Source organism: Manis pentadactyla, chromosome 2 (assembly GCF_030020395.1).
Source record: "Manis pentadactyla isolate mManPen7 chromosome 2, mManPen7.hap1, whole genome shotgun sequence".
Classification (NCBI taxonomy): Eukaryota; Metazoa; Chordata; class Mammalia; order Pholidota; family Manidae; genus Manis; species Manis pentadactyla.
This window is the reverse complement of record NC_080020.1, coordinates 206860541-206874436: the sequence shown is the minus strand read 5'-3', so window position 1 is coordinate 206874436 and position 13896 is coordinate 206860541. Positions and strand designations below refer to the sequence as shown.

At 41.8% G+C, this 13896-nt stretch overlaps 1 protein-coding gene across 2 annotated transcripts in view; it reads right to left on the bottom strand.

Moving 5' to 3' along the window:
- Window positions 1-660: 660 nt before the first annotated feature.
- Window positions 661-13896, bottom strand: part of FEZ2 (fasciculation and elongation protein zeta 2) — a 44999-nt gene continuing 31763 nt past the window's right edge. Inside the window, exons 6-9 of one of the 2 annotated variants that reach the window (XM_036931624.2) lie at window positions 9185-9265; window positions 6957-7032; window positions 4052-4117; window positions 661-1587 (exon numbers count right to left, since the gene is read on the bottom strand). In XM_036931624.2, the coding sequence (XP_036787519.1) occupies window positions 1571-1587; window positions 4052-4117; window positions 6957-7032; window positions 9185-9265 (240 nt within the window). In that variant the 3' untranslated portion in view covers window positions 661-1570. The remainder of the gene's footprint in view (window positions 1588-4051; window positions 4118-6956; window positions 7033-9184; window positions 9266-13896) is intronic. The other variant, XM_036931625.2, reaches the window with a different exon arrangement.

The following is a 13896-nucleotide window of genomic DNA, read 5'->3' as shown; positions in this document are numbered from 1 at the left end:
TTTGACCCTATTACAGGATGCCCTCCAAAGCACTAGTTCTATGGAATAAGGCATTATTTTTTTTAATTCAGATCAAATTATTAACATTGTATAAGTATGCATCTTCATCAATTCAAGGGCAAGGGGCAAATAAGGTCTACATGCTCACAATCAGATAATGCATCAATAAAATAAGGGGCCATCTCAAGTTCCACATATCCCTAGATAACAGCTAAATGCCAACCTGGCATCAAACTGCAATCCGAGCTACTGCCTCTGCAGTCCTGGGATCCCAGTTACTGAGTGGAGTGGGCAGTGTGGAGAGGCTCGTATGCTCACAGATGCTCACTGGGATTTTTAAAAGCCCCTGATGGCAGGTCCTATTGCTCTAAAGTTGACAACTACTGCACTCAATTTCTCTAAGGGAGGAAGCCGCCTTACCTTCTGGGAATGTGTCTCAGGCCCAGAAAAACAGACTTCCATCCTTCCACAGCAGCGCAGCACAACCCAGAAAAGTCCCTCTCTCCCCTCCTGAGCACCATGAGGCTAATGAAGGTTTCCCAGCTCACACACTGCAGTGATGGACAATGTGTGGAACAGGGGAGGAATCTAGCACTGCAAAGGGAAGAAAAATCATGCAAATACAACAAACACTTCAAAGATAAAGCTCTCAAGCATATATTACCTTTGTTTTCAACATTTATTAAATGGCATTGACTTGACTGGAACTGGCAGAAGTGTTTCCTGACGCATGATGTATCCGTGAGTAGCTGTGGTAGCATTAGGACTTCGAGCAAACACACAGGCATGATGGAGCCGCCTCACAGTGGCGGGCACAGGCAAGGCTGCAGCACAGTTTCTAAAGCACCTTAGAGGGTGCCAGCTCCTTTTAAAGGGCACTTGTTCACAGACACATAAAACAAGACGTTTCAACATCTAAAGTTAAACAGTACAAGATTCTGAAAGTGGATGGCAACTTAATCGTAAAAACCTGGAAGAATGGTGAAATGCACAGCACCCTCAACAGCGTCAATGTGCCCAGAGTATTAAAAGCCAAGATAATGCATATTCTGGTTTCACTTCCTCCAAGAACACCCAAGTTTGTTCAGTTTCAGTCTCTCTGGACAATACTGGTAGGTAATATTTATACTGACAAGTCTCATAAAAATCGGTGGTCTCGCCATCAATGAAGAATAGTTTAAAATCTCTCAATGCTTTAGTCTAGTTCTTCAGTGCAAGTTAGTCCTAGAAAGCCATAAAAACTCAAACGGGCATTCTGTCGGCTAATGAAAAATATAACGGCCCATGCACAATTACTATTATTCCCCCCTTACTTTACAAAGTTGGAGCATGTTCATAACTGTTAGTAGTTAACAAAAAACCATCTCAACAATTCAAAATGGTGCCATTTTTCTCTTGGTTCATAATATAATTAGCGAAGGCATGATCTAGTAATACTGAATCACAAATCCAAGTTCAAAAGTGTGCTGAGTGTCCAGTAGCAGGAAGGTCATGGTAGCCAGCTTTCAGAATAATGCTATCGGAAATCTATGCACTCACAGAAGATAAACTGCTCCAGAGCGATTCGGCCCTATGTAGGACACAGAACTAGAGGAAGAAAAAGAAAAATAGAACTGTATATTTTGTGTACATTTATACAAGATGTATATACATTTTATATATAGTTATATGTACATAAAACACCATTAATAAGAAATACTAAAGCAAGGATCTATAGTAGCAGTTTGTTTTTTAAAAAGGAAAGGTTGTTAAAGGCTACACCCAACAATAGAAAGTTCTCTCAAGATACATTTATTAGAATTGCCCAGGAATGAGATGCCAAAAGGCCATGTCTCTTAGGGTACTACTTCGAGATAAGAGGCCAATGTCAGCCCCACAGCGCGAGGGCTTGTAACACAGCACACCCGCACACTCAAAAGAGGGTGCAAGTCTCTGCGCATATTTTCCGTCCTGCCGCAGATCAGCAGAGCAGCAGACATGTCTGCACTACCAGCCTTTGGTACAACTGCTGAGGGCAGGGGTGGCAGCAGGCTGTGGTGGGGTATCTAAGCAGCTGTGAGAGAAACTACAGTGGCCCAGACAGCATTATCCCAAATGAGGCCACTTTTCTACCTTCTTTCACTTCTCACCTTGGCATTAAAATTCAGGTGGTATATTTAGGCCAGCCAAACCATAGTAATTGGTGGTAAAACAGTGAGAAAGTCCTACCAAGAAAGGGAAAGGAGCATTTGCCCTTGAACAATAAACCCTCCCAAGCAAATACTCTACTGCTGGTCCCTGCGGGAGAGGAAATGGTAAACAGCTGTGGATTTCCAGGATGGGTGGAAAAGAGCATTTGAATCAGGAGCCATCCGCACCCACCCATGCACTGGAACACCTCTGGAACCTTACACTCCCTGCTCCGTTCCTTGGGATGACAGCATCCCTCCTTAGGCTGAACCCTAGCTGCTTTTCCAACCAGTCCTCACAACACAAAGCCCAGACGAAACCACGACACATGCACGCCAGCAGCTCCTCAGGCAGGGAAGGAAGGTAGGGGCAGACCTAGGCTCACAGCCGGGAGCCGGCAGCTGGCGCCTGAGGAAGGAGCCAGGTGAGGCTGTTTGCCTCAGGCATGCAGTGCGGGGTCACAGGTACAGGCCTGGTGTTCAGAGGAAACCCTTTAAAATCATTTTTCCCCAGAGCACTCGGCTCTCGAGGTCATAAAATTCTTGCATGCAGTCAAATGATAAATAGAGAATACTTTAGAAGCTTGTTCTATCTCTGGCCTTCACGGCAGGGCCCTCGGGAGCCAATATAATTAAACATTAAGACATGTTCTTTATGTTCATCTCATTCCTGTTTCACATCTGTAAGAACAAACCTCAGATAAATCCAGCTTTCAAAACCAATGCTAGCATAACACAAAAGCAAACAAAATGTCAGGTATTAAAACAAAATTCAGAATGTAGTATGAAGAAAAAGCCCTCTATCAGAAAAACATAGCTTATTAAAAAACATTAATGTGAATTTAGTCTTTTCTACCCACTCCCCACCCGTTAACATAATAGTGACTGGTTCCAAGACAAATCTCTTACAGGTGACACTTATAAGTACTTTATTCACTTTGAGCTCCTGATGTACACTACCGAATTTGCTCTTTAGAAAGCCATGGTTGAAGAAAAGTCCCATCGGAGTCATGTAACGTCTCAGAAACCCCAACCTCCCTTTTGTTTCCACTAACAACTGATGGAGAAGAGGGCCACCCCAGAGAAGAGAAGTGCTACCAGAAGAGGATGGCTGGATCAAACAAAACAGGATGCATTTTGTGATGCTTTGAAAATATGTCTCCTAAATAAATGCTACCTTCCAAAAAATAATGTCCCAAGTATTAGTAGTTTTGCCTATAAAGTTCTTCAGTCCCTTATCATTCAAATTTTGTTCTTACCTCAGCAAAGTAGTGAACTCAATTCACTTCTTAAACCATCTTCCTTTGCCTCATCACTATTCCCATCCTGTGTGATGCTGACCTCACTCCTAAGATTCATAGCTCATTTTTTACTACCTTGGCTTTATGAAAGTCCATTCTTTTTCTTTATCCCCCTCCCCTCCTTATCCCTGACACCAATCCTTTTCATATTCCCTTGGGGGCTGTTAACTGATTGGACTGTTCCCCCCTTAGCCATCCTCACTGATCCATCCTTCTCTTTCTATTGTCCCAACACAGCAAGAGATCAACCACCCTTCTCAAACCTTCCCAGTGTCAACACCTGAGACTCATATAATCATGGCAATAGCTCCATAATATGACTTCCACTGCCTTCCTCAATGTCCATAATTTAACTGGGGAAATTATTTCCAGCCTAGGACCTCAAATGTTAAATTTTATATAACCATAATTTATAATGTTGGTAGCATAAATACACATGTATCTATCTATCTTCACCCAGTACAAATGAAATTAATGAAAGTTGAACATCTGGAGTTAGTTTTTAATCTATTAACATTACAATGCATTTATCAACTAATCAAAATTCCTCAGCCCCTGAACATATACCACCATAAAACCCACCTTTCAGTATATAATCAGTTAACAAGCTTGGAACTTTTTCACTGTCCTCTTTCATGGCACAAAGAACTGCAACATAAAAGAGAGAAAGAAAGGGCAACAATTTCAAATGCAGATAAAAAAATATCATTTAATTCCAATCACTGTAGGCTTAATTTTAATTAACTGTGTTAGAACTGACACATGCAAACTATTGATTATTTTCTGGATAAAGGACGACAGCAGCAAATGCTCGAGTATTTATTTTGGTTAAATAGGTCCTTATTCAGAAAAGAAAATGCCAGTTACCTCAGAGTTATTTCCCTGATTTAAAATTCCCAAGCAATGGAACCAGGAAAGAAGAGCCAGGTTATTTACACAGAGGCTGGGGTGTGCCAAACAAACATAAAAAGTGAGTCGCTGTCATGTACACTTCCATGGGCCCTGGGGAACAGAACCTCAGAGCTGCAGCTCGCCCAAGCTGGAGAAACGCTTGGATAAATAAAGAGTTAGACTCTCCAAGGAGCATGTCTGTCAGCGTTCTTGGAAACTTGTGATGAAAAGACCAAAATGAAGAACAGACTTCCCTGAATCAGCTCTCTGCCAGGCTGCCTACTCTCTTCTGTGCTACAGAGGAACCTGGACGAGTTAGCCTCAGCCTGAAGGGAATCTTTGACAATTTTATCTCTAGGCAAAGGCAACATAGAAAAATCAACTACTATTAGAGTGGTTAAAAAAAAAATCTAGACCACTCAGGTCCAGGTAACCCTCCAAACAAATACTGCACTTCAACAGTGACTGCCAACTCAAGCCTTTCCCAGAGCATCCTGGGGAAAATGCCTCACTAGTTTTCCCCAGACATGTGACAAGACAACATAGAGTAACTGTCAAGTCTCCTCCCTGGGTTTAAACCCTAGTTCCGCCACTTCACAGCTGTGGGGCTTTGAGCAGGCTATTTAACCACTCAGTGCACCAAGTTCGTCATCTGTAAAAGGAGAATAATTAGAACCGTCACAAAGGCTTGTTGTAAATACTAAGTTACTAATTCAGATGTAAGGGATTTAGAATAGTGCCTGGCATAATATATATATGTAAAATACATGAGCTATATAATCATTAGCTGTAATCATTAACACAAGTAATACTACCCTAATTATTCTTATGACTATTATTAGTGCACCTCCAACGGCTTTTACAAGGGAGGCCATGTATCCATAAAGATGTGATTGTCTCCACAGGGCTTCCCCTGTGGCTAATGTCTACAGGTGGCAGCCGCAGCGGCTCAGGTTTCCCCAAAGATTTCAGGAGATAACTACCTTTCTTTTCCTTTCAAAGTGAAGGTCATCCTTCCATCTACCATCTTCACAACAACCCTACCCTCATAACAATATTAACTTAGACATTCACTCACCCAAAGATTCCAAATTGTGTCAGTCTATGAAGGCATCATCTAAGAACTGGCCTAAGGTCATTTTCGTGTTGGAATAATGGTGACTTTGGCTTGGCCACGGATTTGTTTGTGCTTGATCTGAGAAGCTGAGGCCTCTCAGTATTCCCAGGTTCCAGGCACTATCTATGTTCCCTTCTCAGAGGGCTACTATGTTCAGTATTTCTGCTTCCAGTCATGTTTTAGATTTGTTTTCTGTTCTATGTAAAATCACATACCAAAAGCCAGCATTATTAAAAAGTACGGTGGCCTGGGAATTAAGACCCCAGGCCCTGTAATTAACTATCCCCTGTGTCATCTTGGATGCTTGTAACTTCATGGGTTCGCTCTAAAAACTAGAGGGCTAGCCACCCAGTTCATCTCTTATTTATTTTAGATTGGATGGCATCACTTGATTTATCCATATTTAAGTATAAAATGTTTTGAAAGTATCGTTCACCCAAGGAAAGAATAAAAGCTTCCAGGTAGCAGGCAGGCAGCTTGGAAATCACTCTTGCTTCTTTCCTCGTACTCCTCCCACCCATGTCTCCATAGCCTGAATTTCCAACAGATATCATCTTTAATATCCACTCATGGGATGCTCTCACTTGGCTCCCTCTTTACTAAGCAGTTATCACAAATATTTACAATTAGAAAGTACCTAAAAGATCAGCAAATTCAATCCCCTAAAGCAAAATGAGCCTGAGTGATTGACTCCAAATCACAGAGACATTATTTACTAAATAGAGTATTTTTTTATCCTCACTTTTCACTGTGACCAAGAGAGGTTCAGTGACTTCCAAGGACATCCCTATAAATGGTAGGGAGAGAACCAGAAGTCAGGGCTCATTTACGGCTATCACAAGACACATTCAATATGATGTGTATTTAAGTCTAACAAATTTTAAGCACACCCCCTCGAAAGAGGAGTTTTTTGTCTGCTTTGTTCACTTAAGTACCCCAAGTGCCCAGAACATGGCCTGGCACAGAGTAGGCCTTCATTAAGTATTTGCTGAATGAATGAACATTCTTAAAATATTACTATCAATTTATGTTCCACCTATAACTACTACCTTGGGTTATATTCCTAAATAAGGCGAGTGTTTTGGCATCTCCTAAATCTCTCCTATTGAGTCACTGGTAGTCACATTGATATAAGATTCATGAAGCCCTTTATTTGCTGGTAAACAGATGTACTCTTAAACATACAAGAGGTGATGGAGAATCAGGTTAAATATTAAATTTTTTTTCCCCAAAAAATTGTTTGTAAATATTTTAAAAGGTAAGAAAAGCAAAAGAAATATAAATCAACCCTAGATTTAGTGTTGTGTTTGATGTCAAAGCCATTTATGACTTCAATTTCAAAAGAATAAAAGATGACACCCACCATTTATTATCCAAAATTGACAACACAAACAAAAACAAGAGCAACAAGGTCAGCCAACTAAAATCAGAATTTAGAATCAGCAGAAGTAAATAAGGTAAGAGTTTAATTTTGCTCACTTTTTGTTAATATCTGAAGATCTTCAACAGAGGGTGGTCCATTTTTTTTCTCATATGGAATGACTGTTGTCAAGTACTGCCAAATTAAAAAAAAAAGTCACTTTAATCTGAATTACCTTATCTGCAAAAATTGGATCAGTTACTAAAGGCTCTATTTTATAACATGAAACATGAGCTACTTTAGTAATGAACACAGGTATCTTACTATCTCAGCTGGAGCTCATTTTTTTGCCCACTTCTATCTGCTTCATACAAGCCCAATGTCAACATAAATATCTACTTTTTTTGCCTTCCAGTTATTGAAAATTCACAGAAGTACATCTGGGGGTGACTTGTTCAATTTGTCCATTTTCAAAGTGAAATCTTATCTAACATTCTCCTTACATATTTTTCAATATATTTTTTAAATAGCAGTTTAAACTAAAATGTTGTAAATTCTGCCTAACAAAATTCCCAACAGCCAAATCATCTGTTTCAGACCAGGTTTTTCTGGGTGAACAAAATGGTCACACGGATAACCTGACAACTTTAAACATATACCAGCTTCTTCCAGAAGCTAACAAGGACAGACTTACCCAAATCATCTTAGAGGTGCATTATTATTTTAAATTATTGTGTTAGTAGTTACAAGTATTTAAAAGTATTAAAGGAAAAGAGAAAAGTGAAAGGAGAGAATGGCAATGAATAATGGAAACTCATGTCTGAAATTGAGACCGACTGCCTAGTTCACTACCATACAGGCTCACAAGTATCAGAGGTATGCCCTGTAACTGTGTCCTATGAAAGCTCAATCTAAAAATTATTGTCCAGATTCCTCCATTTTACCACTCCAGCAAAAAAATATATAGTTCAGTGTAGTCTGCTTGTGTTCATCTAGAGATCTACAGGTTTTTACTTGGAATCTCTTCAGACCCACCCATTATTTAGTCCTTGCCCTAAATCTCAGCTCTATTCCTAATCCTCTGAATTGAACTCACTCATAACCAAGAAAGCAAGAAAAAAACTGCTTAAAAATAACTAGTTCCCTAGGTCCAGAAAAGCAGGAAAAGTGAATTGTTCAATCTTTAAGAAACTTCAGCCATCTTTGTGGTGTGGAAATCTCCAAGGTGATGCTTGTATAACTGGATATATTTCGATATAAAGAACACACAAAAAGCTGGAAGCATGCCCTCCCGGGGCTCCATTAATAGCGCAGGTGTCTGGCACTTGGAGCCCCGGCACGCATGCTATCTGGCCACACTTTCAGGCCTTTCTGCCCCATTCTCAGGTGCTGGGTCAGTTTGGAAGTTAATTTACCATCTTGTTGGTTGCAGGGAGCTGAGAGGCACCAGAATAAAACCCAGACTTCAGCCACCCTTTCATGGAGCCCTTTATGAGCTCAAAGGGCAGTGTGAAGAATTATTTAATGTTGATTATTTCCTTTCCTGAATAATACGTAACTGTCTTCAGTAAAAATCCTAGTTTCAAATGCCTTTTGATAAACTGCCAAACACTACATTCTGCACTCTTTCAATCTTCGCTGAAGAGTTTTCTTTCTAAAGTGAAAATTTCAAATTGTGGAATGTAATTTTAAGCGCACTCATTCATGTAGATGTGTTACTTGTGTTCATGATAGGCCTTAAACTGTTATACAAAAATGTCAATCAAAAGCAAATTGCTACCCACTGACATATTTCTATCCATGTATGATTTTTTATAAATAATGTTTCATATCTCACTTGGCAGACAACTGAGTTGGCTGGCTATATGATACACCTTAAAAACACATGTATTTCATTTAAAAGTAGGTAAGATATACTGTACAGACATTTTTGACTAGAACTGTGGTCTAAAAGATACCAACATCTGGTTTTCTTTCCCCCAAAAGGAGATCTTAGGCTTTTAAAATTAGATAGCATATTCTAATTTAGTTATTTTCACAATTATACATTCTAAACATGCAATTCATTATGTCAATACATTAATATCTATTTGTTCAAAGGTTAAGAGTGAAAAATGGAGGCTCTAAAACAGGGTATTAAGAATACATTCAGTTCATTGTCCCATTACAAAAATGCTTTTTCCTGAAGGGAAATTTTATGCATTATCAAGATGATAAGTAGAATGCACTTTCATTTCTCTCTTTTAAGCAATGGTCTTAGTAAATTAGTAAAACTGCCAGCTCAGGACCCTCACTTACATAGAGAATGAAAAAGCAGGGAATGAGGAAAATAAGGATAACGGAGCACCTGTTTCTCTCCACCTGAATTTCCAAAGGTGTGGCGGAGGCCATTCTGAATGACATTTGAGATCCCTTCCATGCTGAAGCGCTAAAGGCAGCAATAGACGGCCGGAAGAAAAGGACAGAGAAAGAAGTTCAAAGACTATTAGTAAGAATGTATCACGATGACTTACGTGCCCAAGAGACAAGCAGTTAGAAAATGCCACTAGTCATTCAGGTAAAGCAGACAAAATCATGCTGTTTTTTAAATGTTTTCGCTTCCATTTCCTTGCAAGTCAAATGCAAAAGCAACTGCTTTTATGCTACCATATTCATGAAGATTTTTCTTGACGTAGCTGATAAATAAATTTGCTACAGTGTAAATATTGAAAGTTGCACACATATTTGTTTTATGCAAAATTTACCACATAATTTTTAAAATATCTTTTGATATTGTTTACCTACAATTTAACAAAAGTCTGAAAACTCCATACTAACAGTATGCATATTTTCAGCCTAAGTTTGCCTATTTCCCACAAGTTTAGAGAGCATTAACATAACATTTGGCAAATGAAAATGCTGTTACTTGGAGAGCTGGTTATTGCTTCCCACTCTCTGCTCGGGCCACCTGTCGTTGCCTTGGTGCCGAAAATGCAAGCTGGGACAGCACATATGCTTCCTGGAGAGCAGAGTGGATCCCACGTGCCAGCAAGGCCCCCTCAAACTTCTGCAAAGACTTCTCCATTCTGTTTCTAGGAAACAATCCTGGCTTCTTCCTCCCAGCAACCTCTAAGACTTCCTAGATCTCACCGTACTGAAAAGGAAGTAGTTTCCTCCTCAACTACTTATCTTAATTTGTAACCAGTCTACAATGGCATCAGACAGGGGGAAAGAGTCCAGCGGCACCTCTACGGCTGCTGAGTCAAAGGACTGAATGGATTCTCACAGCATGAGTTACGAAGGGGAAAAGCAGCCTGAAGAGGAAGCCCGGTTCTGATTCACCGGACGTTCCTTTCCCTGGAATTTTATAGGGGAAAACTGAATCAGTAAGCCATTTGAGGAATCAACACACAGAATATTTTATCAAGGCCCCAAGGAATAGAAGAAAAGAAACCAAGACAATAGTTTCTGCCCTCAAGAAATATATGGTTTAGCCCAGTGGTTCTCAAAGTGTGGCCTCAGACCCTCAACCTCTTTCCTTTCCCCAAAATTTCCTAAAACAGCTTTTCCCAGCTGCACTTCATTGATGCTGAGGTCCACAGATGCTTTTCAGATCCTTCTGAGACATCCAGCAAGCTCTCCTCCTCGAAGCCCCTCCCTGGATTCCTAGACTCCACACTCCCCCAGCGTGCTGCCCCTACCTTTCTGGTTGTTTCCTCTGAAAGGTACCCCTATGTTCATCTCATAGATCCCAGCGTCCGCTAGGCTTTTGTTCCTATTTCTCTTCCTCATGCACACTCTCTGGATGCTCCCACTCAACAATTTCAACTTTTCTCTCCATAAATCCACAGTCCCATTTCACTAAGATGAGTAAAGTGCTGAGAACAGAGCCTGACACACAGAAAGGACTCAACAACTGTTAGCAATCTTCATTGTACTTTCCCTCCTGAGCTTCAGGACTTGTCTGTTTAATGGACTACTGGACATCTGACCTTAAATAGTCCTAAAACTCATCATATCATATCCAAAACAGAATTCATCTTCTCTCCCACCAAAAATCAAGTGGTAAATAATTTTGAAAAACCTGTTCCTCCTTTGGCATTCTAGACCTTTCTCGTTCACTTGCCCATTCTTTCCAAAAGGATTTGGAGCCAGATATAACTGCAGATGCTACGGATTCAAAGGGAACACATCAGCCAAGGCCTTTCACCCTCATGATCTGACATTCCAACATAAGAGGGGCAGAAAAAGTAAAACCAGTGAATGAACCAGACATTTGCAGATCATGCGTGCCCTGCTGATAGCGATAGCAGTGCAATTAAAAATTGGATGCCCACTTTATACCAGGAGGTCAGAGAAAAGCTCTCTGAAGAGGTGACATCTGAGCTGAAACATGAATCATATGCCTTCCCACAGGAGCTACAAAAGACAATGGACAAAAGAGATCCTCTCAAGGAACAAAAGCAAAACAAAAGCCTCAGTGGCCAACGAAGGAGTTCACGGTGCAGCCAGTGCCCGGGGCACAGTCACTCCTCTCCGGCAGATGTGGAACAGCAGCCACCGAGCACGTCCACTCTCCCTCATTCCCGCAGGAGGGCTTTTCTGCAGCGGCCCTGTTCTCTCTCCATCGCCACGTGCTGGGCGAGTTGGCATGGCGGGCTTAACCTCTGCACACAGGGCCACATCCACAGGTGACGGAAAGAGCAGGCAGCCCCCAAAGACGCAGGCACTGCCGAGGAGCCCTGCTCACCTCCCTTAGGGGAAGCGGCGTGGGTGCTGAGTCTGTGCTTGCCCGGGTCGGGAATCCATCAACCACCCTAAGCCCTCGCTGCGCTAGCCCCCAACCAAAAGACTGAGCCTCCTTAGCACTGCTGAAATTCAACTATTTTCCCATCCCTACTGTCACTTCCTTGGCTCATTTTGTACCTGAATGACTGCAACAGCCTCCAAATTGACCCCTTATCTCTAGCTACCTCCTTCCAATTATTAGTTCTCCTTGAAACATGAAGTCTGCCTTCCAAGAGACAAATCTGAACAGGTAACAACCCACTTAAAACCACCACTTGGCTTCCTACAGCCTTTAAATAAAGACTAAATGCCTCAGCATGGCATACAAGGCTGTCAGATTTCTGGCTCAACTTTGTTTCAACACACTCTTCTTGAGTTACTTCCTCCCTCGCCTTCTAGCACTGCCTCTCAACTTCCAGGCATAAGGAGCCACCTGCAGCTCCCCAGATGGCCCCGTCACCCCCCAGGTGGTTGCCCGCACTACTCCCCCTGCTCAGTCCCCTCCTATCCTCTTCTTCCTTTCTTCTTCCTATCCTCAGGTTCAACGAGCCTTCCCAGACCTCTGAACCAAACCCCAGGCAGCAGTAACACATGCACACCTCTACCATGGGACAGTGCCAGGCACAGGAAACATTAGAAACATGGGAACCGTTTTGAACCCAGCCATGATCACCCCATACGTAAGTGTCTCGGTTTTGACACTGCTGACATTTGGGGTCTGATAATTCTTCACTTGGGAACAGTCCTATGTACTGCAGGGTGTTCAAGAGCATCTCTGGCTTCTACTTAGCAGAATGCCAGGAACATGGCCCCCACCCCACCCAGTTACGACTAAGACAAAACCTCCAGACGTTGCCTAATGCTGGGGGGAGAAGGACAAGTTGGCCTGGTTGAGAATCACTGCATAAAGTACACTGGGTGGTACGTCACCCAGATCCCCAGCCCGCAGGCAATGTGCCCCTGGCAGCTGGGATTTGCTCTGCATCCTTAACACCCATGCCTGGCACAAAACTACAGATCAATATATATTTGTCTAATAGTAGTAAAAGAAAAGATAACCAAGATTTTTTAAAGTGGGGGTGAAGCATGAGATCAAAAGAAAAAAAACTTATCAGGGAAAGAAAAAAAATAAAGTTTTGATTAGGTTTTTAATCGATTCAACTCAGTTCTCAAAATCTTTAAGGAGAAAAATGTCAGATACTTATTTTGTATGCCCACAAAGCAAAAACCCATCTCAGGACACAGGAGGCACATGATCGATAGCCGTGGGCTTAAATTTGCAAAATTCTTCAGCAATTACTACCACTACCCATACTGGTGACATACTTCCAGACTTTTGAATAAAATCAGGAAGCACACCTTAGTCAAAAGTATCTGGAAGCAAAAAATTTTTCAATAATCAACTTGGATAGAAAACCATCGAACTAAAAAGCAGAGATCTGCGTTCTCCCCGACCTCTGCCACTGGCGGACATGAGAGCTGTCACTAAGCCCACCCACCGAGGCCTGTTTCCTCACCAGTGAAATAGGTGACTAATGAATTCTATGAATCTATGCATTAACTCAACAAAGATGATACATTATTTTTCAAGAAGGCAAGTCAAAACACACAGGCACACACTCACACACAACAGCACAGGACTGACAGGTCACATGAGGCCGTAAGTGCTCTCAAATGACGGAACTGCCCTCGGTAAGCTACACCACTGGCTTCATGTTCTTATGAGGAAATGAGTGCACTTTGAGGAGAAGGACTAGGTCTGATCCTGCCCAGCCCAGTGACTCACACCCTGCCTGTGGCACGGCGGGCACTGTAAATGGCTGCTAAGTCAAGGTTGTAAGACTCCCAAGACCAGAGGCCAAGAGCCTCAGAGCCTATGATAGCTGTAGCATGGAGCCTCTTGACTTCTCGCAGAAGCGCAACTTCTTAAAAGGAGCTAAAAGCAAAAATAACCTCAGGGTGAACAGAAGAAAGATGAGATGTCAAGATATAAAGTGATTTGTCAAAGGAGTGAACCATGGGGTTCTGAAAAAGTCCACCGAAGAACCTCACTTAGGAAGTCAAGGTGAGATTAATAAAGTCAGAAGCGATAACATTGTGGGCATGGTTTGTAAAACAATGGAGTCACTAAGAGAAATAAAACCCCTCGGATAATAAAAGAGCAGCAACTGGAAGACCAATGAACTGGAAGGATCAAGGAATAAGACCATGAGAGTGAGACAAGGAAGAAAGAGGGAAAGAGCTCTCTAGAGCACACGACGGACTCTGTTCTACGACTGCCCCGTAAATGCC